This window comes from Micromonas commoda, chromosome 16 (assembly GCF_000090985.2).
Source record: "Micromonas commoda chromosome 16, complete sequence".
In the NCBI taxonomy this organism is placed as follows: domain Eukaryota; kingdom Viridiplantae; phylum Chlorophyta; class Mamiellophyceae; order Mamiellales; family Mamiellaceae; genus Micromonas; species Micromonas commoda.
Window position 1 is genome coordinate 42,551 of NC_013053.1, and position 21,172 is coordinate 63,722.

Genomic DNA, 21,172 nt, shown 5'->3' on the forward strand with positions numbered 1-21,172 from the left:
CTTCCCCGCCGTCGCCGCCGCTCGCGGGCGCGAAGCCGAGGCCCCCGCCGCCGAAGCCCAGCCCGGCAGAGCCGAAGCCCAGCCCGGCGGAGCCCAGCCCTCCGCGCGTCGTCCTCGCCTCCTCCTCGTCGTTCTCCACCGTCGAGGTGATCGTGTTACCCTTGGAGAAGCCCCCGAAGCCCAGCCCCGCGCCGCCCTGGGACGCGAACGACCCGAGCCCGGCGCTGCTTCCGATGCCCCCCCTCGCGCCCAATCCCGCGGTCGGCGGCGCGTCCTCGTCGTCGGCGGCGAACATGTCCTCGGGCTCTTTACCGGCCCCGAGACCGGCACCGCCTCCTCCGGTACCGCCCGCGCTCTTGAAGTTCACGGGGGCCGTGTAGTCCACGGGCGCGCCGCGATCGTCGCGGTCGTCCCCGTCGTCTTCGTCGTCGCCGAAGATCCCGTAGATGGCCTGCTCCTTTGTCTGTCCCCTCCGGCGCTTCCTCGAGTCGTTCCACGCGTCCTCGTCATAGGTTCCCTCGACGTCGCCCTCATCGTCGGACTCGTAGCGGTTGTACCGACGCCCGTCCCCCTCGTCCTCGTCGGAGCTCATCGCCCCGGCGAGCCCCGCGCCCGTCCTTGTGGTTCATTCAAAACCGACCTAAAAAAAAAATGGTCCACATCGACGAGCTCCACCACACGGACTTTGACGCGGGGCGAGGTTGGTGCGCGCGACGAGGAGAAAAGGCTAATTCGCGTTTTGAACAACCCTACGGCTAATCGTTTACAACCCGGGCGACGGATGGCGGGGGTTTGCCCCAAACCCCGCGCCGCGCCTCGTCGCGTTTCGTACCCCCGCGTCCCCCGACGGCACAGCTGTGTCCATCTTCGCGGGCGACGGGCGACGTACACAGCTGTGTCCATCTTCGCGACGTACACAGCCGTGTCCATGCTCGGACCGATCTCGTCCCCATCAATCGTCGCTGATTGGCGGAAGATCGTTCCCCCAGAGCTTGATCCCGTACTTCTGGTACCGCACGCACGCCGCGAAGTAGAAGGCGTACAGCCCCGAGCCCGCCACGCCCGCGAGCAGGTAGAGCGCGTTTTTGGTGAAGAGGAACTGCAGGGGGTTGACGCTCTCGGGCGGGAGGATGCCGCACCCCTGCAGCATCTCCTTCTCCCGAACCGTGTACTTTCCCGGCGGCAGCTTGAGCTTCTCGCCGTTGGTGAACGTGCCGAGGTTCACCCCCGGGTTGAGCTTCTTGACGTCCTCGAACGCGATCCCTCGGGGCTCGATGATGTCCATGATGCTCTCGCCCTTGCGCGTGGGGTAAATGCGGGGCTGGTTGATCTTGGTGATGCCGTCGATGATGTCCTTATCGCGCGCCGAGAGCTTTCCCGCGGGGAGCAGGATGGTGTCCCCGACCTTTGCCTCCGCGCCGCTGGACAGCTTGGAGTTGATCTTCCTGATCTCGTCCACCTTCATCGAGCGCTTCTGCGCGATCGTCTCCAGCGTGTCGCCCTTGCGGAGGGTGTACGGGCGAAGGTTACCCTGCGCGCGGGTCACGACGCGACGAGCGCGCGCGGCGCGGGGCGCGGCGCGGGGCGCGGACGACCTCATCGCGAGTGAACCCGCCGCGAAGTCGGCGCCCCGCAGCGTGAGCGACGCGGACGCGACGGCCATGGCGGGTCGCGCGTTCGGTCGACGGAGGGTGGAGGGTGGAGCGTGACTAGACGCACCGCGCGGCCCCGCGTGTGTGGGGGGGGTTGGGGGGACCTAGGGTGAGACCTCGCGGGAACGCCCGTGGGGGGGGGCTTTGGAGGCGAAGGGGCGGTGCGAGGCGCTCGCGATGCAACAGCTGGGAAGACGCGACGTTCGAACGAAGTGAACGACGTGTGCCGGTGCGACGCTCGGTGCCTCCGGGGGGAGAGATCGGGCGCGGTGACGAATGGTGGTTTCACGCGAGGCGGGATGTTCACCTGGAGACGAGTTCATTGAACCGAGAAACGGGGGTCTGTTTTCCCCACCCGTGTGTTTTGTCCGACCGAACACTCGCGGTCGGTTCACCACATCGTTTTCGCCCGGAGCTTCAAGAAAAAGCGGCGGCGGTGGTCGTCGGCGTTCGGCGCAGAACGACGGCGCGATGGGGGACGACGACACCTTCAGCGGCCTGAGGGTCAGCGCCCCCAACGGCGTCAAGGTCTATCAGGTCACCGGGGGCAAGCAGGTCCCCAAGTGGCTCTCCGAGACCAACAAGCGCAAGCTCCGGAAGGATGCGGACTACCAGCGCCGCATCGAGCTGGTGCAGGACCTCGAGTTCTCCACCGCGTCGTCGCGGGTGCGACTGTCGGGGGACGGGAACTTCCTCGCCGTGACGGGGATTCACCCGCCGCAGGTCAAGGTGTACGACCTGTCCCAGCTGTCCATGAAGTTCGAGCGGCACCTCGACGCCGAGGTTGTCGACTTTGACATCCTCAGCGACGACTACTCCAAGATGGCCTTCCTGTGCGCCGACCGCAGCGTCGTGTTCCACGCCAAGTTCGGCAACTACTACAAGACCAGGTTCCCGCGACAGGGCCGCGCCATCGCGTACGCGGAGCACACCGGCGACCTCGTCGTCGTCGGCTCCACCCACGAGGTGTACCGCCTCAACCTGGAGCAAGGCCGGTTTTTATCTCCCCTCGAGACGGACGCCACCGGGATCAACTGCGCTCGCGTGTCTCAAACCCACGGCCTGTTGGCGTGCGGCACCGAGAACGGCACCGTGGAATGCTTCGACCTGCGTTCGCGCGCGCGGCTCGGCGGTGGGCTGAGGGTGTGCGCGGGCGGGGCGGAGGGTTCCGGCGACGGCGTCACGTCGGTTCGTTTCGAGCCGAGCGGGATGCGATTGGCGACGGGCGACTCCGAAGGTAAGGTGCGCCTGTACGACCTACGCTCGTCCCGGCCGCTGTTCACGAAGGATCACATGAACGGCTTCAAGATGGTGGACGCGCGGTGGCACGTCGCGAACGACGGGCACAGACGCATCATCAGCGCGGACACGCGGGTGGTGCGAGTGTGGGAGCCCGACACGGGGAAGGCGTACACTAGCATCGAGCCCGGGGATGAGATCAACGACGTGTGCGTCTGGGACGGCACGGGTTTGATCGTGACCGCGATGGAGACCAAACGTCTGGGGGTGCACTTCGCGCCCTCGCTCGGCGCGGCTCCGAGTTGGTGCTCCTTCCTCGAGAACATCACGGAGGAGATGGAGGAGGAGGCGGCGCCCTCGATTTACGACGACTACAAGTTTGTCACCCGAGAGGAGCTCACGCGTCTCGGGATGGATAACCTCATCGGCACCAACATGCTGCGCGCGTACATGCACGGGTTCTTCGTCGACAACCGGCTGTACGGCAAGGCGAAGGCCATCGCCGAGCCCTTCTCCTACGAGGAGTACAAGCAGAAGAAGGTGGATGAGAAACTCGCGCAGGAGCTGGCGACCCGCATCGTGGTCAAGCGCAAGGCTCCCAAGGTGAACGCGGCGTTGGTTGCGAGGTTGGAGAAGGGGGAGACGTCCGCGGACAGGAAACGAAAGGGGCGAAAGAAGGGGCCAGGCGCGGACACCCACGAGGACACCGACGACGAGGACGAGGGCGCGGGCGCCATCCTCAAGGACGACCGCTTTGCGCGAATGTTCGAGGACGCCGACTTTGAGGTTGACGAGGACGACGACGCGTACAGGGTGTTGCACCCAAACGCGCCCAAGCTGTCCAAGCGGGAGCGCGAGGAGATGCTGGAGGAGCACTTCGACCTAGACGACGAGGACGACGAGGACGACGACGAGGGCGCCGTCGCGGAGGACAGTCCGGGGGAACTCGACGACGACGACGACGACGACGACGACGACGAGGACGAGCCCGAGCGCGAGCGCGAGCCCGGGCCCCGCGCGCGAAAGTCCGGGTCGGACGGGGTCAAGATGTACACCGTCAAGGACGAGAGACACGCGGCGGCGTTCAGGGAAGGGAGGCGCGCGCCCCCGAGCGACCTACCCCTCGCCCGGCGCGTGGCGCTCGAGGGCGGCGACGGCTCGGGGCGAAGGACCCGGACGGGCGGGAACAAGGAGCTCGTGTTCGACCCGTCGTCGCGGTCGCAGAGGGATCGCTCGAAGACGCGGGAGCGGGAGTTGAGGGACGGCGCGGGGGGCGCCGCTGAGGACGCGTGGGTGCAGGGCGGCGGCGCGGATAAGAAGAAGCAGAAGAAGCGCGGCATGGGCGGGCTCCTGCCCAATCAGCGAGGCGGCCGGGGGGGACGCGGCGGGGGTCGGGGTCGGAGGTAGGCGAGTTGGTGGGGGCGTGGGACGTCCCGGGTTCGAATCCGGGCGGGATCGCGCGCGGAGCGCAGACGTTCAACGGGAGAGACCATTTACCCCTTCTACTCCTCGAGCGGCATCCCCCCGCCCGCCCCCGTCCCCCCTCGCGCGCCTCCAACTCCCTGCGATCCTCCCCCGCGTCGTCTTCGTCTCCTCCTCGACGCCCGGGGCGCGGGGGGGGTGCCGGGGCGTCGGGACCCGCGCCGCGTCGCCACGGCGTCGGCGCGGGTGACGACGCGGGGGACCCGTCCGGCACCGCCGCGGGCGTATCGCCCGCGTGGGACGGCCGCGGCGCGGGTCCGTCCCCGTCCGCGGCGCAGCGTTTTTCCGTGGACATGCGGCGTTTTAGCTCGCGAGGAGCTCGAGCCTCGGTCAACATCAACCTCGGTCAAACTCAACCCTCGCGCGACCCTTTGTGTTGTGAGTCACCGAGAGACCAAAGCCTATCCGCGATCTCGCCACGCTGGGCGATTGCCGATAGGGAAAAGGGAATTGGAGGTGTGCCGAGCAGTGAGTGGCGACGATGGAATTGTCGATTAGAATTGCCCGTACGCGACGAATGGGAGTCCGGGAAAAGTTCAGCTTTTTTCGGTTTCCGCCAATCACGAAGCGTCGCCAGATAGGACACGAAATGGACACGAGACCGAATCCACCGAACCGCCCTGACACACGCGTATGAGAACCAGTCAGACTTTGGACCAAATCCGATTTGCCAAGTGGCGCGCAAAACCAGATATTTTTCCAGGTTCCCACTCTTTGCGAATCCAACATTCGAAATGACCTGGCACATCCGCCGTCGCTCGCACAGCGTATTCAGTCTAAATCCCCGCTCGAGGTGTTGTGGACAAAAAGCAACCAGTTTACCCGCGGAAATTTCATATTCTCTCGCGCGCGGAACCGACGGCGACGCGACGCACGCGGAGTCGGAATTTCTCGAACGTCGATAGGAGCCCCCGCCTCACCACTCGGACCCAAGTTCTCGCGCGTCCGTGTCGCCGGAACCATCGGAACGAACCTCGCGGAGACGGCGCATGGTCACGCAGGTGTCGACCGGGTACCCGAACCCTCACCTCAAACAACCCGCGGGCAACGAAGAGCCGCGGACGATGTCGGTGCGTCCCTCGCGACCGCACGACCGCCGCCGATGCGCGAACAGCCGCGCGGGGTTTCCCACGGGTCACTCGCGAGCCGTTCGTATTGACCAAAGTCCCTTCCCCGCCCTCCTCCGCAGGCCGTGACCCAGCTTCCGGCGGTGCCCTCGCACGGTGAGTTTCCCAATTTGTTCCCTCGAAAATACCGACCCGCGAGTGGGGGACGCCGCGGACGCGCCCCTCGGCGCGCGCGCGACCATTTTTTCGACGGATCGACCCGACGGAAGCGAGGTTCGAGACGTGCACGACACGTCCGCGGGGCGTTCGCCGCGCTCGCCCGGTCAAACTCCGACGCACGACCGGTCTTTACCCGACCGCCCGCGACCCTCGGGCCACCCCTCGAGTTTCAAACGTTCGACCCTCCGATGTCCCTTCGAATATCCGGCTAACATTATTCCCTCGTCCGCGATCGATCAAACGCAGTCGGCAACACCGATGTCATCGCGCTCGCGCAAGCGCAGCTCGCCGCGGCCAAGGTGAGACCCACGCCGATGCGATCCACCGCGCCGCGCCGTCCCGCGCCGCGTCTCGACCGCTCGATCGAGATACACGACGATAACACTCGGTCGCTTCCAGCCAAGTGGCACCCAAAAAACCCTCAACCCTGAGGGAACATTCCTTCGCGCGGGTTAGACCCGGCCAATCACGAGTCGCGGCGCGATCCTTTTCCCCGCCAAAACATATTTGGAAGATTACGGCGCTGACCTTTCCGTTCTCCCCGTCCCCGCCCCGCGCCGACGCAGAGCCTCCTCGATAAGTCGATCCCGATCGGTCGACCCACCCCCGAGAACAGCGCCGGGGGCGTCGCGAGACTCGCGCGGGACTCCCACGGCAGCTCCGACGAGGACGCCGACCATCACCGATCATTGACAAATGCGGCTCAATCCCCTCGGGCCCCCGACCCGGCTGTGGCCTCACCTCGCCCGTGGCTCGCCGCGCACGCCACCGGCCGACGATCTAACCGCGCGAGGGTGGTCAACGACTCGTTCTGCCAGCGCTTCGAGGCTGCGGAGGCGGCGAAGACGACGAAGACGGCCCCTCATCACCCGAGGGTCCTCGGGTTGCCGAAAACTTTAACGGAAAACGTCAAGCCCCGCCGCGAGGAGTCGCCGGGGCTCGTCAAACCCGAGCCGCACAGGGGCGGCATCGCGCTCAACCTGGACGACACCCAGGCACCCGCGCTCATCCACGCGCCCAAGCCCGGGAGGCCACCCCTCCCGCTGCCCCCGCACCTCACCGCGGCTGTGCTCGCCGAATCCGGGCGACCCGCCACCGCTACGCCCCCGCCGCACCTGGTGGGCACGGTGCAGTCGGCGGCGGAGCTTCTCATCGGGTCCCCGGGCGCGGGGATGGCCGCGGCGGATACCCTCCTGAGCATGCTCATGATGGGACCCGCGGACTCGCCCTCCATCGAGAAGGGCGCGAGCCCCGCCACGGTCAAAGCCGCGGCGTCCGCGGCTGTAGCCGCCGTCACCAAGACGGCCAGGGGCGCCGCCGCTCGCAGGACCGGCTCCTCACTCGCGCCCAAGAAGCGCCCAAGGGGCGGCTCACCGGACGACGCCGAGCGGGCGCCCAAGAGGGGCAAGCAAAACACCTCCAATATCGTCGCCAACCCGCCCCCACCGTCGGTGGCGGATAGTCTGGACGGCGAACGAATCGTACCCAAGACGGCTATGTACACCGCCGCGTCAGCCGCCGCGGCGAAGCGCCGGATGCTCCCGTCGCGCGGCGGCGGTCGTCAGAAGGTGCACCGCCCGTGGACCCTACCCGAGGTTGAGGCGCTCGTGACGGGCGTCGGCCACTACGGCCGCGGGCAGTGGGCGGATATCAAGTCTCTGGAGCAAGACGGGGTCGCCGCGGCGCTCGAGTCGAGGAGCGCCGTCGACCTCAAGGATAAGTGGCGCAACCTCCTCCGCATCGCGATGCTCCCCGTGCTGTACAAGCGACGCGAGGCGACGGAGATGCCGCCCGCCTTGCTCGCCAGGGTGCGGGAGCTCGCCGCGCAGAAGGGTGAAAACGCAGAAGGGCGAACCCGTGGCGGGGGCGGCGGCAGGGAATCCTCCCCGGGTAGGGGAATGGACGACGACGACGCGACAAACGCTTCGGAGGCGTCAATGCCCGCGAGCAAGGGCGCGCGCAGGTCCAAGCACCACTCGCCGTGGACCCTCACCGAGTCCAAGGCGCTGGTGGACGGCGTGGAGTCGTGCGCGGGTTGCAGGTGGACCGTCATCAAGAAGCTCGGCCTCGAGTCCCTGGAGCGCCGAACCGCCATGGACCTCAAGGATAAGTGGCGCAACCTCCTGCAGCTGGCGTCGCTCCCGCAGCAGTCGCGGCGCAAGGCGGAGACGCCCCCGGAGCTCCTCCAGCGCGTGCTGTGGCTCGAGGCCAAGTACGGGACGGCGAGGAGGAAGGGGAGGAAGAGCGCCGACAAGGAGAGCGCCAAGTGAAAGGTGAGCGCCGAGTGAAAGGAGAGCGCCAGCGAGTGAGGGGCGACGTCTTTCCAGGGCAAATCTCGCGGGGGGAATCTCGGAGGAGGCGAGACGATGTACGATTGGACGGCGAGCGCGGCGGTGAATTCGCCGCCGCGCTCGCCGACGCGTGTTGTACCAACATTTTGATTCTTGTACCATCAAAAACAGATTCACGAGTGTAAAAGTTAGACGACGTCACGTTCCGGGAAGGGGGAGTTGCTTTCGAAACCTCACGCCGCACGCGTTGCACAGAGTCTTGGGTCCCTCGGGTCCCACGCGCCACTGCGGCGTCTTCTGCCGGCCGCAGTTGAGGCATCTCCGCCACCCTCCCTTCTCGCCCTCCTTCTTTGCCCTCTCCTCGTCGTCGTGGGTTTCGACGGGCTCGGCTTTTCATTCGTCTCCGGGCCGTTTCCAGTCGTCGTCCGCGGTCGGCGGTCGGTTCCAGCTGAGCGACGGCCTCCTCGCCGCGACGCTCGGGCTGTCGCGTGGCAGTATGATCTTGCTCACGCCGATATTGGAGTTGATGTGCGGCTCGAGGTGGGGCGGCGGGTCGGCGACGACGCAGGCTTCCTCGTCGCCCAGCGCCTTGCGGAGGAGGTACTCGCGCAGCACGAGCGACGATCCCGGGATGCGCACCGGAACGTCCCGGCGTTTTTTGGTGGCGTTCCAGTGGTTCTTGACTGCGTTGTCCGTCCGTCCGGGGATCTCGGCGGCGATGTCGACCCAGCGGTTGCCGAGCTTCTCGTGCACGGCGATGAGAGCGCGTTCCTCCTCCTCCGTCCACGGCCCTCGCTTGATGTCGGGCTGGAGGTGGTTGTGCCAGTGCTCCCGGCACTGCTTGCCATCGCGCATGTGGAGAAGGCGCGCGATCTTGGACCACTCCTTGGTGCCGTGCTCCTCGACGAGCCTGCGGGGTTGGGGTTTCGGGGCCGGGGAGGGGAACGGGCGAGGTGAGCGGGGGTTTGGTCGACGACGGAGACGGGAAAATTGAGGGCAGCTTTCGGGGAGGAGGAGGGGAGTTGTCCTTTCGTTTTCCGGGCTCGGAAATCTGCTCACCTCAGGAGATGCGCGTCCTCCTCCGGGGTCCAGAGTCCCTTGATCTTGAGCCCGCCGCCCTTGGTCTTGAGGTATCGCTTTTGGGGTACCTCCCTCGTTCCCTTCTCGCCCTCCTTCTTCTTTGCCCTCTCCTCGTCGTCGTCGCCGTCGCCGTCGCCGATGATCTCCATCTCCATCTTTTCCCGCTCGCGCGCCGCGGCGCACACGCAGCATCCGTCGCCGTCGGCGCACTCGCGGCGGTGGTGAAGCAGGAACTTGACGTGGGGGCAGATGCGATCTGCGCACGCCGGGTTCGCGCATCCGAGGGCGTGGCGCAGGTGCCTCTTCGCCGAGTCGCACTTCCACACGGCACAACTCGTCGAGTCCCGACAGGACGCCGCGTGGGTCATCATGACCATGAGAAACCTGTAGCGCTTCGTCTCGACGAGATGGATCAAGCCGGAAAGGGCCTCGTTCTCGGTGCGGGGGAGGTGCGTGAAGATTCCTCGACTCCTTTTGACTCCGCGTTCGTTCGACGCTTTCTTCCCGCCGCCGCCGGCACGATCGTCGTCGACTTCCCGCGGGGTTCCCGATTGCCAGCCCCCTTTCTTCCTCTCGGTGTTCCTCTTGTTCTTTCCGACCCACCCGCCCTGCTTCCTCGCGGCCTCGGGAGCGTCGCCTTCCACGGCATCGCACACATCGCCGTCAGATCTGACGGGGTTGACGGCCGGGGCCATGTCTTCGTCGTCGTCGTCGTCGTCGTCGTCGTCGCTGTCGGTGCCCAGGCCGATGACCCAGTCCTCGGGCGGGCTCGCCGGCGGGGATATCCGACCCACGTTGGGACGCCAATATATCGGCATGCTCCTCGGAAGGTGTTGGGACGGGCGGGGGCGCGGCGGGGTTTGACCCCCCGAGAAAAGGGTAGACGAACCGTCGCTCCAGACTCGCAGGCAGCCCATGCGTCTCACAACCCGCCGGAAGAATGTGGACCCGCCCCAATTCATTCACGCGGTCGCGCCGGCGTCGACCGCCATGGCGACCGGGTTCGCGCCCCACCACCCGTCGCGGGTCCTACCTCGGTCGCGCCATCCCCTCCCAACCCCGGACCCGGGGTACAACCCCATCCTCCCCATCGGCGGCGAGAAGGAGCGCGTGCTCATGCGATTCTTAGCCGACCAGCCGTACGCGTCTCGCGGGGAGTGCCCGCCGTCGCCGCCGCGGTCGCTGCTCGCCGAGATTGCCGCTGCCGGCGAAACGGGGGGCGGACGGGACTGGTGGGGCACGCCGGACGACGGGACCGGGCCGTTGATCGCGGGCGAGACGTGGTGCGGCGAGTGCCTCGTCGTCGTCGGCGCGGGCGCGCAGCGATGCGCGTACCAGTGGCAGCGCGCGGCGCCGGGGGGGGTCCCGGAGTCCATCCCGGGCGCGCGGGGGCCCCGGTACGTGGTCACGGAGGACGACCTGGGGTGCAGACTGCGATGCGTGGTGTCGCGCCCGAGGATCCGCCGGACGACGGGGGCGCCGGACAAACCCGTCGGTGCTAACAACGCGGGCGGCGCCGGCGGCGCGAAGGATGACGACGTCCATCTCGACGACGACGATACAGACGAGGTGAGAGTCGCGTGCTCCGAATCCGTCGCCACGCACGCGCCGTACCACTACGCCAACGGCGGACCCACGGGCGCTGGCGACGTCGTGTCGCACGCGGACGACGGCCTTCGGCACGCGCGATCGCCGGGCTTCGACGCCGTCCGACCCGGCTGCGTCGGTGACAAGGGACACGCGCGGTCCGACCACCGCGTTAATGGACCCGGCGGCGTAACGCTCACAAACGCGTCATCATCGGGGGACGATGGCGGAAACCACGCACTCGATCACGGCAGGCGCGAGATCGTGCTGCGGCCGCCGCGGGGCGGGGCGAACCACGCCGTGGACGCGACGTTCGCGCTCGGGACGCAACGCGAGGGCGAGGGACGCGAGCTCAAGCGGCTGGGAGACGTGCAAGCCGCTCACGCCAAGTTCGCCGGCGCCGAGCGATGTTACCGAGTCGCGGCGGACGCGGGCCACGTACTCGCGAAGTGCCGCTTAGGTCGGATGATCGAGCAGGGGTGGGGACGGGATAAACCGGATCCGGCGGCAGCCGCGGCGCTGTACCGGGAGGCTGCGGACGAGGGGTGCGCGGAGGGGGAGAATAACCTCGGGGCGCTCCTCTACCTCGGAATCGCGGGGAGCGTCGACGCCGGACACGACGCCGGACACAAACACACGAGCGACCCGGAAGGCGACGCCGCGGAGGCTGCGGCGCTGTTCCACCGCGCGAGGTCGCGAGGCCACGCCGCGGCGTGCAGCAACCTCGCGCTGTGCTACGAGGAAGGCAGGGGGGTAGCCGGGGGACGGGATCTCGAACGCGCCGGCGCGTTGTACCTGGAGGCGGCGCGTTTGGGGGTGGTGGACGCGTACGCGGGCGCCGGCAGCGCCGCGATGATGCGGGGCGACCTGCGGGACGCGATGGCGGCGTTCAGGGCTGGGGCGGCGCAGGGCGGCGGGGACGCGACGGAACGGCTGAGGGCGCTGGCGATGAGGCGGCGCGAGGGACGCGTCGCGATGGCCGCGGAGCGGGGGGGCGTACATGGGGGCAACGTACACGGAGGAGCCGGGGGTCTGACGAACGGAATAAACGGCATACACGGAGTCGTCGGGGGGAACGCGTACGCGAACGGCAATCGGTTGGGCTCGGGCACCGACCTGGGCACGATACGCAGCGAGCCGGACACGAGCCGCGCGCCGTCCATGCAGGCCAGCGACGACCTCCCCGACGAGGACGGGGCGTTCACGTGGGTGAACGACGGGGCGTCGCGACGGGACGGCCCGGGTGGACGGCCCGGTTGGAACGCCGGTTGGGACGCCGGGTTGGACGAGCGTTATATTGAGCGTTACGAGGCGGAGATCGCGAGGTACTACCGGCTGTCGCGGGTGCTGCACGACGCGATGGTGGGAAGCGGGGACCCGGCGATGGCGCGCGCGGCGGAGGAGGCGGTGCACGAGGCGTTCCCCGAGATGCACGCGCATCACTGACTCCTTTGGGGAGTTTCACGAGTTTACGTCGTCGAATCAAGAGAGCGCTTTTTAATGAAAGAGTCCACGTACTAGCTAGACCGGACCTACCTACTTCGCGGACCTGCTCCTGAGCTTCACGGGCATGCCAGCCTTGGTGTGAATCGTCGCGCCCGTGATCATCTCCACCTCGCTTTCATCGCACCCGAGCTCAAACTCAAACCTTTTCAAAAGCACGCTCAGAGCAACCGTCGCCTCCATCATCGCGAACATGTCCCCGGCGCACCGCCTTTGGCCGCCGCCGAAGGGCACGTACGCGAAATCCGTGCTCTGCTCGTTGGGGTACAGACCGGTGACGAGCTCGGGCGAGAGACCGTTCCATCCCTCGATCTTGGGGTTCTTAAACTCGCGCTTGAACCGTGCAGGGTCGAACACGTCCGGTCGATCCCACAGGTCCGGCGACCGGTGCAGGTTCCACACCGCGACGAAACAGTCGGTGCCCTTCTTCAGCGTGATTTCCCGGCCCATCCCGCCCGCCGGGAGCGTCACGTCCTCCAGCGCGCGTCGGATCAAGATGGGCGGCGCCGGGTACATCCTCATGCCCTCCGCCAAACACAGCCGAGTCCGTTCCAGCTTGCGAATTTCCTCCACGGTGGGTACCCCGCTTGGATCGGCCACGATCGCGTCCACCTCCGCCCTCGCCAACTCCGCCTCCTCCGGGTGCGTGGCGAGGAGGTACATCGTCCACGTCAGCACCGCCGCGGTGGTCTCGTGTCCCGCGATGAGCATCGTCATCAGGTCGTCCCTGAGCTGCGTGGAAGAAACCGTCTCGCCCCTTACGTCCACGAGGAAGCGCAACAGCGAGGCATCTTCCACATTAGCGTAGTCCCTCGACTCCATCTCCGCCAAGTCCGTCTCGTTGCGATCGGCGAGCGCGTCGGCGATGAGTTTAGAGAGCTCCGCGTTGATCGCCGCGATGTCCTCTTTAAACTGCTTCTGACGCGGGACTACGTCCATGGCGCCCGGGATGTTCCAGTACTGCAACGGAAACGTGCTCCGATGTTCCGACTCTCGGAGCACGCGGTAGACGGCTTTGATGAGGGGCGTCTCCTCGCGTAGGGCGCCGAACTCGTAGTTGAACACCGCCTTGCCGATGACGTCCAGCGCCATGGCGTAGAGTTCGTCCTCGAGGTTCACGGCGACGTCTTTGTCGCACCACTCTCGTTCGAGCTTGTCCGCCAGGTTCGTCGCGGATGCGCCGAACAAGTTCGTCATGTGCTTGAGCCACGCGCCGTGGAAACCGGCACCCACCGTGGGCCTTCGCTTGGCCCAGATCTCCTTTGGGGCGGGGATGAGTCCGTCGCCCATGATGGGCTCCATGATGTCGGTCAGGATGCCCTTCGAGAAGGCGTCCGCGTTGTCCTTGAACATGTGGCGCACGACGACGGGGTCGGACACCACGACGAACCACTTGGGCCCCGCGCCGAGATTGTACACGCCGCCGTACTGGCGGTAGTAGTCGTAAAGCGGGACGAAGAGGGGCGCGGCGCGGACCTCTTCCTTGAGGAGATCGCCCAACACGCCCTCGGTGACGGGCGCGCCGTTGCCCCATGGGAACACGCGGCTGATGCCGCGCCAGACGTCCGCGCCCGCCTCGGGCACCTCCACGCCGGGAAACAGCGCGCCGCGGTAGATTCTGCCGGGCGCCGAGTCTCCTCCGCGCGTCTTGGGCTCCTCGACCGCGCGGCGCGCGACTCGTGCGCCGCGTTCGGCGGGCCGGGAGCCGGGGTGCGCACGTCGGGGCGCGCGGGTGAAGCGCGTGGGCGCGGGCATCGCGACGGAGGAGGCCATGGTGGAAGCCCCGGGCGCGAGCCACGATGTGAATCGATTATCTCGCGAGCCGTCTGCCGAGCGATGATTGGTCCAGCGCGACTCGGATCTCAGACTGGCGATCCGTGGCGGGAGAAACGCACGGGGTCCCGCGCGTTTATTGTCAACAGCGTCGACGATGACGCCTTCGTGAGGTGTGTCTGGTCTATTAAAAAACCCACGTCCACCGTCCGTGCGACGGCGCGAATGTACAATGAAGGAGGCGTCGGCTCGCGCGCCCCTCCCCCGCGACCCGCCGGGCGCGCGCGCCCCTTCCCCTCCCCGTCCTAGTCAACCAAAAGATTTATGTCCCCCCCAGCCTGTCCCATTGCAAAGCTCCCCCCCCCCGTATTCCCCCGTCGCTAAAGGTCGTCCCACGGCCCACCCACCTCCTCCCACCGGGCGCGTCCCCCGTTTCACGAGACGTCTCCGTCAACACCCGTCGCCCGACACCGACGCCCCCAAAACCTTTGTTTTTACTCACGCGTTGACCTTGCGGTTCTCCTTCTCAAACGCCGCCTCGATCTTGGCGTACCTGCTCTTGTCGAGCGAGTCAAAGTACGGGTGCTCGAGCGCTTCGGTGGCGTGGATGCGCTTGGCGGGGTCGTACACGAGCATCTTCTGCAGGAGGTCGATGCCGTGAGCGTCCAGCTGGGGGATCACCTTGCTCAAGTCCTGGGGCTTCCACTGGGGAAACTCGTGCCAGTCGCGCAGTCGCGTCACTCCGGGCCACACATCCTCGCTGGGCGTTCCGAGGAGCTTGAAGATGTGGAGGAGCTGCTGGAGCTCGGAGTCGCCCGGGAAGAGCGGCTGCTTGCGCGCGAGCTCGGCGAAGATGCAACCCACGGACCAGATGTCCACCGGCGTGGAGTAGTGAGAGCCGCCGAGGAGAACCTCGGGCGCTCGATACCACAGCGTGACGATCTCGTGCGTGTACGACTTGACCGGGACGGAGAAGGCGCGTCCCAAGCCGAGGTCCGCAACCTTGATCACGTTCTTAGCCTTATCGACGAGAAGGTTCTGGGGCTTGAGGTCGCGGTGCATGACGCCGTGGCGGTGGATGTGCGCGCACCCGAGGCACAGCTGGTACATGAAGTCCTGCACGACTTCCTTCTTGAGGGGGTTCGCCGGACCGCGACCGGTGAGGTCCATGAAACCCTTGAGGTCCTGGTCGAGGTACTCGAAGACGAGGTAGAGCATGGCCTTGCCGTCCTCCTCGACGTGCTCCACCTTGAGCAGCCTGATTTGACGTGGGAGATTGGGAGACATTTGCGCGTCAGCGACGGGATCGACCGATTCCGCGGCGATATGGGCACTTTTGAAATAGCCCGTTGGTGGCGCCGTGTGGGCGAAGAAGCACGGATGGGGGGGAAAGAGGGCGCGCGAGACGTGCGGGTCCCGGGGTCGTATCGGGTGTATCGCGCACGCACCTGACGACGAAGGCGCTCTCGCTGAGCATCTGCAGGAGGGAAACCTCGCGGAGAGCCGTGGAAGGCACGCCCTCCTCCTCCATCTGCGGCGCCACGAAGGGGGGAAGAAAGATGTCAGTAGCCGTGAGGGCGCGAGAGGAAAAAATAACCCGGGGAGGTGGGTCCCGTATTCGCGCCGCCTCACGCGATGCGAGCCGGTATCGATGGTTCGCGCACCTCGAGGCGCGTCTTCTTCAGCGCCACCAGACGACCCGTCGTCCTCTCCCTGGCCTTGTACACCTTCCCGTACGTGCCCTGCCCAATCTTCTCGAGCTTCTCATACGCCTCGTTGATGCTGTGACCCATGTTTGCCGTGCGAGCGCCGGTGCTCCGTAAACTGCCGACGGGTGACGAACGCGACGCTTCGCACGCGGACCGCGATGCGAACAAGTACGATCGACGTGTGGCGCTACACCTGGGGTGAAGGCGCGAGTGACGGACGACGCGCGAGGGCGACGTGCGAGGTTGTGACCGCCGACGGACCAGTCTCCGGTGGAAAAAGGTCCGGTTCCCCTTTTTTTTTCGCAGTTTTGGTCAAATGTTAACCGCAAACTCATCCAAAGATGAGGAACAAAGCGTACTTCCGATGACTGCGGCGTCGCGAGGCGAGAATAAATTTCGGCCCGCGAGAAAGAGGGACAGAAATTTCGAATATCTTGGCCGGACACCTGCACCGGTCGGTCGTGCCCCGGACACACAGGACACGTGCCGTCTCGAGACTTTCTTTTTCCAAAGGTTTCGTGGCAGTTGGAGGGCGCGAAGCGGGGCGCGTCGGGGCCGGTTCCGAGCGTTCGCATCCACCGAGACGGCGCACCGACATGGACGCCAAGGCTAAGGCGCTGTTCCGCCAGCGCGCGGCGCAGCGCGCGGCGGTGAACGCGTCTCAGGGACGACCAGCGAAGACGCAGAGGACGGGCGATTCCACCTTCGCGCCGGGGGGATCGTCGGTGATGCCTCCGCCCCCGCCGCGGCCCGCGTCCGTCCCGTCGTCGTCCGCGCCGCCCGCTGGATTCTTCGACGCGGAGACAGAGCCCAAACCGACGACGGGCGGCAAGCGCGGAAGGTCCGAAGCCCCCGCGGGCGAGGGCACCGACGTCCTCGCGATGGTCATGGGCGGCGGCGACGACGACGACGACGACGGCGACGACGGCGACGCGGCGGGCGCGGGCGCGGGAAACAACGCGGCCGCGCCCAAGCCTTTCGTCCTTCCCCCGCCCTCCAAGCCCGTCGCCGATTCGCTCAAGGACCTCAAGGGCGATTCCGCGTTGGCGTTCCTCCACCCGGACGTGCTCAAGGCTGGCGACAAACCTCCTTTCGGGTTCTTTGAAGCGGCGGCGAGGTCCGACAAGGAACGCGCCGCGACGGAGCGCGCAAAGGCGCGCACCGCGGACGAGGAGATGGCGGCGTTCGAGGCGGAGATCGCCGACGACGTCGAGGCGCTGGAGGAGAGGGAGCACGAGGAGGCGGAGGAACGAGCCTACGAGCGCATCGTGGAGCTCGTCGAGGAGCAGAAGATCGCGGACAAGCACCTGGACGAGCTCAAGGCGAAGATGAGGGAGGTCAAGGAGCGCGCCGCGGCGGCCGCGGCGGAGGCGAAGGCGGCGAAGGAGACGGAGACGGAGGTTGGGACGGGGGAGGAGGCGCTGAGCGACATCGACAGCGACGAGGAGAGGGAGTTTGAAGAGTTTGCCAACGACTGGCGGGGGCTCCGCACCCGTCCCTCCTCGACGCGTTAAGGGGACGTCGCGACTATGATGAGACTCTTCTTGTCGGTATCAACGAGATTAGAAAAAGTCGTCGAACAGCGCCAGCTCGTCCCGCGTAAGCCCCCGCGGCTGGCACGGCACCAACGCCCCGCTCATCTTCGCCGGCGTTTGAACCTCCGACGGGTACGCACTCGTCGGGCACTCGTCGACTCTCTCGCCAGGCGGCGTCCACGGCGGACGCGATTCGCCCCGCGCCGTCTTTGACCAGTCGACGGACGCGAACCACGCCGCGGCGACGACGTCGTCGGCGCCGAATCGATCGGACGCGTCCACGCGCAGCAGTCCCCGCACGAGCTCGAGCGCGGCATGCGGCGGCGCCGAGTCGATTGAACGACGCGCGGTCGACGATCCGCGTATCGACGCGATGTTCAAACCGCCCTTAACGTCCGACGATCCGTTCAATCGGAGATTACTCGGGAATCGCACGTTCGCACCGCCCTCGAGCGCCAGCGCGTACGTCTCCCTCACCGACTGCGCCGCGAACGGCGGGGCACCGACGAGCATCTCGTAGATCAACACGCCGAGCGCCCACCAGTCCACCGCGAATGCGTGACCGACGCGGGTGATAATCTCCGGCGCCAAGTAATCGGGGGTGCCTGTAAACAAAAAACCATGTCAGTCTAATTGCCCATACAAAGATTAAAAATAAACTCACCGCAGAGGGTGTACGTCTTCGGTTCGTTTGGGGTCAAACGCTTGGCGAACCCGAAGTCCGCGAGGACGCAGTGCCCGTGCGCGTCGAGCAGTAAGTTTTCCGGCTTGAGGTCCCGGTACGCGACGCCGTGCACGGCGTGCAGGTGAGAGAGCGCGCACGCGATCTCGGACGCGTAGTGTCTGGCCCGCGCCTCGTCGAAGCGTCCGCACGCGCGGAGGTGCGTGAACACCTCGCCGCCGTGCGCGAAGGACATGACGAGGTACACCGCGGCTGCGTCCTGCGCCCACCCGAGCAGGCGGACGATGAGCGGGTGACCCGAGCAGGCGGCGAGCGTGGAGAGTTCCGACTTGGCGTGCGCGAGCTGTCCGGTTCGAAGAATCTCCGACTTGAGTAGCGTCTTGACCGCGCAGTGGGTGCCGGTGGGGAGGTGCGTGGCGAAGGAGACGCGGCCGAACGTGCCGGCACCGATGCACCGCCCCCACGCGAGGTGGTCCATGATGGACGTGCGTCGTGGACGTCCATCACGGTCGTCGTCGGTCGTCTCCTCGGCGGGCGCGTCGTCTCGAGACCGATCATTGTCCTCGTCGGTGTCGTCGCACGTCGCGCGGCCGCGGGGCGACGCGGGCGGCGGGGGCGAGGGCGAACGCGGGGGCGATGGAGACGATCGTCCGCGTGCCGCAGCCTGCGTGGGAATCGAGCGGGGGATACGGAAGGTGAGGCGAGCCCGGTGACGCGTTTGACCCAAGGTGAGCGTCGCGATCCTCATCCGTGCCTTTCTTCTCGGCGCGCGGTCGGAGGTTCTCACCTTGCTCCCGCGGGGAGGTTTACCGCTCGCGAGCGTCGGAGCTCTGGGAGGCGCGAGCATCTTCTTGCGTCGGATATCTTCCCGGATCGGGCGGCGGATCTTCATGGGAACGGCGCCGCGATGAGTGTTCAACCGCGCCGCCCTCGGAACCATAAACGCATCGGTCCGAGAATGTCGCGAACCGGCACGAAGGCGGGTGAGGAACGGACGCGCACGGATCCCAGTCTGGAAAAAGTGACAAAAACGGTCGGTTGCGACCAAGCTAGGATCCGACCGTGCCCGCCTCGTCAGCAGCGCGCACGAAACCTACGTGAGCCACAACAGTCGACGCGTCTCCGGTCTCGAGTCGACACGACGATGCATCTCGCGCTCGCCCCGATCGCGCTCGCACCCGCGCGCGCGGCGATGCCATCCCGCGCGTCTCTCGGCTCGCGCGCGCCGCTCGCGCCGCGTCCCGTCGCGACCCCCGCCCGCCGGGCCCGCCATCGTCCCGAGCGCGGCGTCCTCCTCGCGCCCCGCGCCGCTCTTCCCGATCCGGCCGCGGTGAACGACGCGCTGTTTCAGCTCGCGGGCAACGCGAACGAGCTGGTGGACGGGTGCGGCGTCAACGGCACGTGCGGCCAGGTGGCGGCGCCCCCATTCGCGCTCATCGGCACGGCGATACTCGTCTCGGGCGCCGTTCTCGCGTTCGTCACGTTCGGCATGAAGGGAGGCGCGGACGCGGCGAGCGAGATGCAGCAGCGCGACAAGGACTTCTTCGGCAAGAAATGAGCGAGCTGCTCGCGGTTGGTGCGTCGGAGATCCCGCGGCGTGCGCGCGACGTGAGTTAGGGTTTCTTCGCGTGCGTCGGGAAGAAGTGTAAACGACGCAAACTAAAAAAGAAATTCCATCCCGGGGGGTACAGACGCCCCCCCCTATGATAAACAACGCATCTCATCTCAGTGCACCATGGTCTTGACCTTGGCGATCGCCTTGGCGGGGTTCAAGCCCTTGGGGCACACCTTGCTGCAGTTCATGATCGTGTGACACCTGAAGAGCTTCATGGCGTCGTTGACCTTGTCCAGCCGCTCCTCCGTGTACTCGTCGCGCGAGTCGATGATCCACCTGTACGCCTGCATCAGCACCGCGGGTCCGAGGTACTGATCCTGGTTCCACCAGTAGCTCGGGCAGGACGTGGAGCAGCACGCGCACAGGATGCACTCGTACAGGCCGTCCAGCTTGGCTCGCTCCTCTTTGGTCTGGATGTGTTCGACGCCCTTCTTGAGGTCGCCCGACTTGATCTTCAGGTAGGGCTCGACGGACTTGTACTGGGCGTAAAAGTTGGCCATGTCCACCACCAGGTCCCTGACGACGAACATGTGCGGCAGCGGCGCGATCTTCTGCGCCCCCGACGTCGCCTTGTCCACCTTGCTCAGGCACGCCAAGGTGTTGGTTCCGTTGATGTTCATGGCGCACGAGCCGCAGATGCCCTCGCGGCAGGAGCGTCGGAACGCCAAAGAGTTGTCCTGCTCGTCCTTGATCTTGAACAGCACGTCCAGCATCATCGGGCCGCACGCGTTGGTGTCCACCTTGTACGTCTGATACCGCGGCTTGCCCCCCGACTCGGGATCCCACCGGTAGATCTGAAACTCCTGCACATTCGCGGGCGGCTTGGCCGATTCGGCCGCGGTCGTCGTCGCGGCGGCGGCGGCGTGCGCGGGGTTCGACGCGCCGGTGGTGACCACGCGGGAGATGTCAAAGATCGACGCGGTCGCGGGGCGGTCGCGCGCCACCGCGCCCGCGCCGCGTCTCAGCGCAGCCGCGAACATCGCCCCTCCCGCGCGACTGTTTTAACCCAGCCTGCCTCGGGGGGCGTGACAAACGAACGAACGCGCGCGCCCCTTCGCAACCTCGACCTCGCACCCGCGGGGTTTGGGAGAGCGCGCCTCACGAACCGACGCGCGCTTCTCGGATCCGAGCCGTGCGAGTCGCAAACGCGTCGTCTCGACGGGCACGAACGACGCGGGCGTTCCTCGTGTGCCGCCCCGCACACGCGTCGCTTCGATGACGTAACATCGAACCCTCCTTCGGTCTCGCCCAACGCGCTGCAGTCGCGAGGGCTTGATATTTTTTTCGCAGCCTCTCTTCCATCAGACGGGTGTCTTGTTAACTCAAGATGGGACGGTCTGTTTTCTCACGGTTCGATCCATCGTCGCTTGATTTTTTTCTCAGTCGATCGATCCGATCCCCCTGCATCGAGGGTCCTTCGGCCGTGGTGATCCGCAGAGTTTTCATTTCAGGGTGTAGGGTCCTGGTTCGTCATTATTGATTCGTTCACTGATTTCATTCATCAGACCCTGGTTCCTGGTTCGTCAGACCCCCCCACGCAAGTAAGGTTTAGTCAACGTCTAATCGTCTGACCGTCGGTCCATAGGAATTATCCGTTTTCGAATTTATACGGGAGCGCGCTATGGTTTGCGACCCAGGATTCGGGCCGGAAATCGCGCGACCGGCTCAAATCGCTCTAAAATGGCGCCAAAGCCCTTTCGACGGCTGTGAACCGCTGAGTGCAAAGTCTAGGGAGGAG

The 21,172-nt window shown here is 66.4% G+C and overlaps 11 protein-coding genes across 11 annotated transcripts; 5 read left to right on the forward strand and 6 right to left on the reverse strand.

Moving 5' to 3' along the window:
- Nucleotides 1-723: 723 nt before the first annotated feature.
- MICPUN_109611 (predicted protein) lies at nucleotides 724-1,922 on the reverse strand. Its single transcript, XM_002506750.1, has one exon. The coding sequence runs from the start codon at nucleotides 1,661-1,663 to the stop codon at nucleotides 953-955; it is 711 nt and encodes a 236-aa protein (XP_002506796.1). The 5' UTR covers nucleotides 1,664-1,922; the 3' UTR covers nucleotides 724-952.
- A 201-nt stretch (nucleotides 1,923-2,123) lies between these two features.
- Nucleotides 2,124-4,298, forward strand: MICPUN_104488 (hypothetical protein; the record flags this gene model as incomplete). Its single annotated transcript, XM_002506598.1, has 1 exon — nucleotides 2,124-4,298. One exon carries the CDS (start codon nucleotides 2,124-2,126, stop codon nucleotides 4,296-4,298), a length of 2,175 nt encoding a protein of 724 aa, XP_002506644.1.
- Nucleotides 4,299-6,989: 2,691 nt separating this feature from the next.
- On the forward strand, nucleotides 6,990-8,133 carry MICPUN_109612 (hypothetical protein). The gene has a single exon (XM_002506599.1). It carries the CDS (start codon nucleotides 7,156-7,158, stop codon nucleotides 7,927-7,929), a length of 774 nt encoding a protein of 257 aa, XP_002506645.1. The 5' UTR covers nucleotides 6,990-7,155; the 3' UTR covers nucleotides 7,930-8,133.
- A 465-nt stretch (nucleotides 8,134-8,598) lies between these two features.
- Nucleotides 8,599-9,053, reverse strand: MICPUN_74639 (predicted protein; the record flags this gene model as incomplete). Its single annotated transcript, XM_002506751.1, has 2 exons — nucleotides 8,599-8,860; nucleotides 9,010-9,053. Coding segments are annotated over 2 exons (306 nt in total), but the record flags the coding sequence as incomplete, so codon positions are not given.
- Nucleotides 9,054-10,020: 967 nt separating this feature from the next.
- Nucleotides 10,021-12,063, forward strand: MICPUN_64667 (predicted protein; the record flags this gene model as incomplete). Its single annotated transcript, XM_002506600.1, has 1 exon — nucleotides 10,021-12,063. One exon carries the CDS (start codon nucleotides 10,021-10,023, stop codon nucleotides 12,061-12,063), a length of 2,043 nt encoding a protein of 680 aa, XP_002506646.1.
- Nucleotides 12,064-12,153: 90 nt separating this feature from the next.
- MICPUN_88940 (predicted protein) lies at nucleotides 12,154-13,875 on the reverse strand (the record flags this gene model as incomplete). The annotated part of the gene is made up of 1 exon (XM_002506752.1): nucleotides 12,154-13,875. One exon carries the CDS (start codon nucleotides 13,873-13,875, stop codon nucleotides 12,154-12,156), a length of 1,722 nt encoding a protein of 573 aa, XP_002506798.1.
- A 185-nt stretch (nucleotides 13,876-14,060) lies between these two features.
- On the reverse strand, nucleotides 14,061-15,686 carry CDKB (predicted protein; the record flags this gene model as incomplete). Its single annotated transcript, XM_002506753.1, has 3 exons — nucleotides 14,061-15,151; nucleotides 15,342-15,424; nucleotides 15,558-15,686. The coding sequence occupies 3 exons, from the start codon at nucleotides 15,684-15,686 to the stop codon at nucleotides 14,392-14,394; spliced, it is 972 nt and encodes a 323-aa protein (XP_002506799.1). The 3' UTR covers nucleotides 14,061-14,391.
- A 512-nt stretch (nucleotides 15,687-16,198) lies between these two features.
- Nucleotides 16,199-17,116, forward strand: MICPUN_104494 (predicted protein; the record flags this gene model as incomplete). The annotated part of the gene is made up of 1 exon (XM_002506601.1): nucleotides 16,199-17,116. One exon carries the CDS (start codon nucleotides 16,199-16,201, stop codon nucleotides 17,114-17,116), a length of 918 nt encoding a protein of 305 aa, XP_002506647.1.
- Nucleotides 17,117-17,164: 48 nt separating this feature from the next.
- On the reverse strand, nucleotides 17,165-18,297 carry MICPUN_89099 (predicted protein; the record flags this gene model as incomplete). The annotated part of the gene is made up of 3 exons (XM_002506754.1): nucleotides 17,165-17,440; nucleotides 17,531-17,742; nucleotides 17,802-18,297. The coding sequence occupies 3 exons, from the start codon at nucleotides 18,295-18,297 to the stop codon at nucleotides 17,165-17,167; spliced, it is 984 nt and encodes a 327-aa protein (XP_002506800.1).
- A 636-nt stretch (nucleotides 18,298-18,933) lies between these two features.
- On the forward strand, nucleotides 18,934-19,480 carry MICPUN_109614 (predicted protein). The gene has a single exon (XM_002506602.1). It carries the CDS (start codon nucleotides 18,964-18,966, stop codon nucleotides 19,375-19,377), a length of 414 nt encoding a protein of 137 aa, XP_002506648.1. The 5' UTR covers nucleotides 18,934-18,963; the 3' UTR covers nucleotides 19,378-19,480.
- Nucleotides 19,466-20,614, reverse strand: SDH1 (succinate dehydrogenase). Its single transcript, XM_002506755.1, has one exon. The coding sequence runs from the start codon at nucleotides 20,412-20,414 to the stop codon at nucleotides 19,545-19,547; it is 870 nt and encodes a 289-aa protein (XP_002506801.1). The 5' UTR covers nucleotides 20,415-20,614; the 3' UTR covers nucleotides 19,466-19,544.
- Nucleotides 20,615-21,172: the final 558 nt, after the last annotated feature.

What these genes read in the sequence shown, in the direction of transcription:
- MICPUN_109611 (XM_002506750.1), bottom strand. Translation starts at nt 1,663, where the DNA reads ATGGCCGTCGCGTCCGCGTCGCTCACGCTGCGGGGCGCCGACTTCGCG.
- MICPUN_109612 (XM_002506599.1), top strand. Translation starts at nt 7,156, where the DNA reads ATGTACACCGCCGCGTCAGCCGCCGCGGCGAAGCGCCGGATGCTCCCG.
- MICPUN_109614 (XM_002506602.1), top strand. Translation starts at nt 18,964, where the DNA reads ATGCATCTCGCGCTCGCCCCGATCGCGCTCGCACCCGCGCGCGCGGCG.
- SDH1 (XM_002506755.1), bottom strand. Translation starts at nt 20,414, where the DNA reads ATGTTCGCGGCTGCGCTGAGACGCGGCGCGGGCGCGGTGGCGCGCGAC.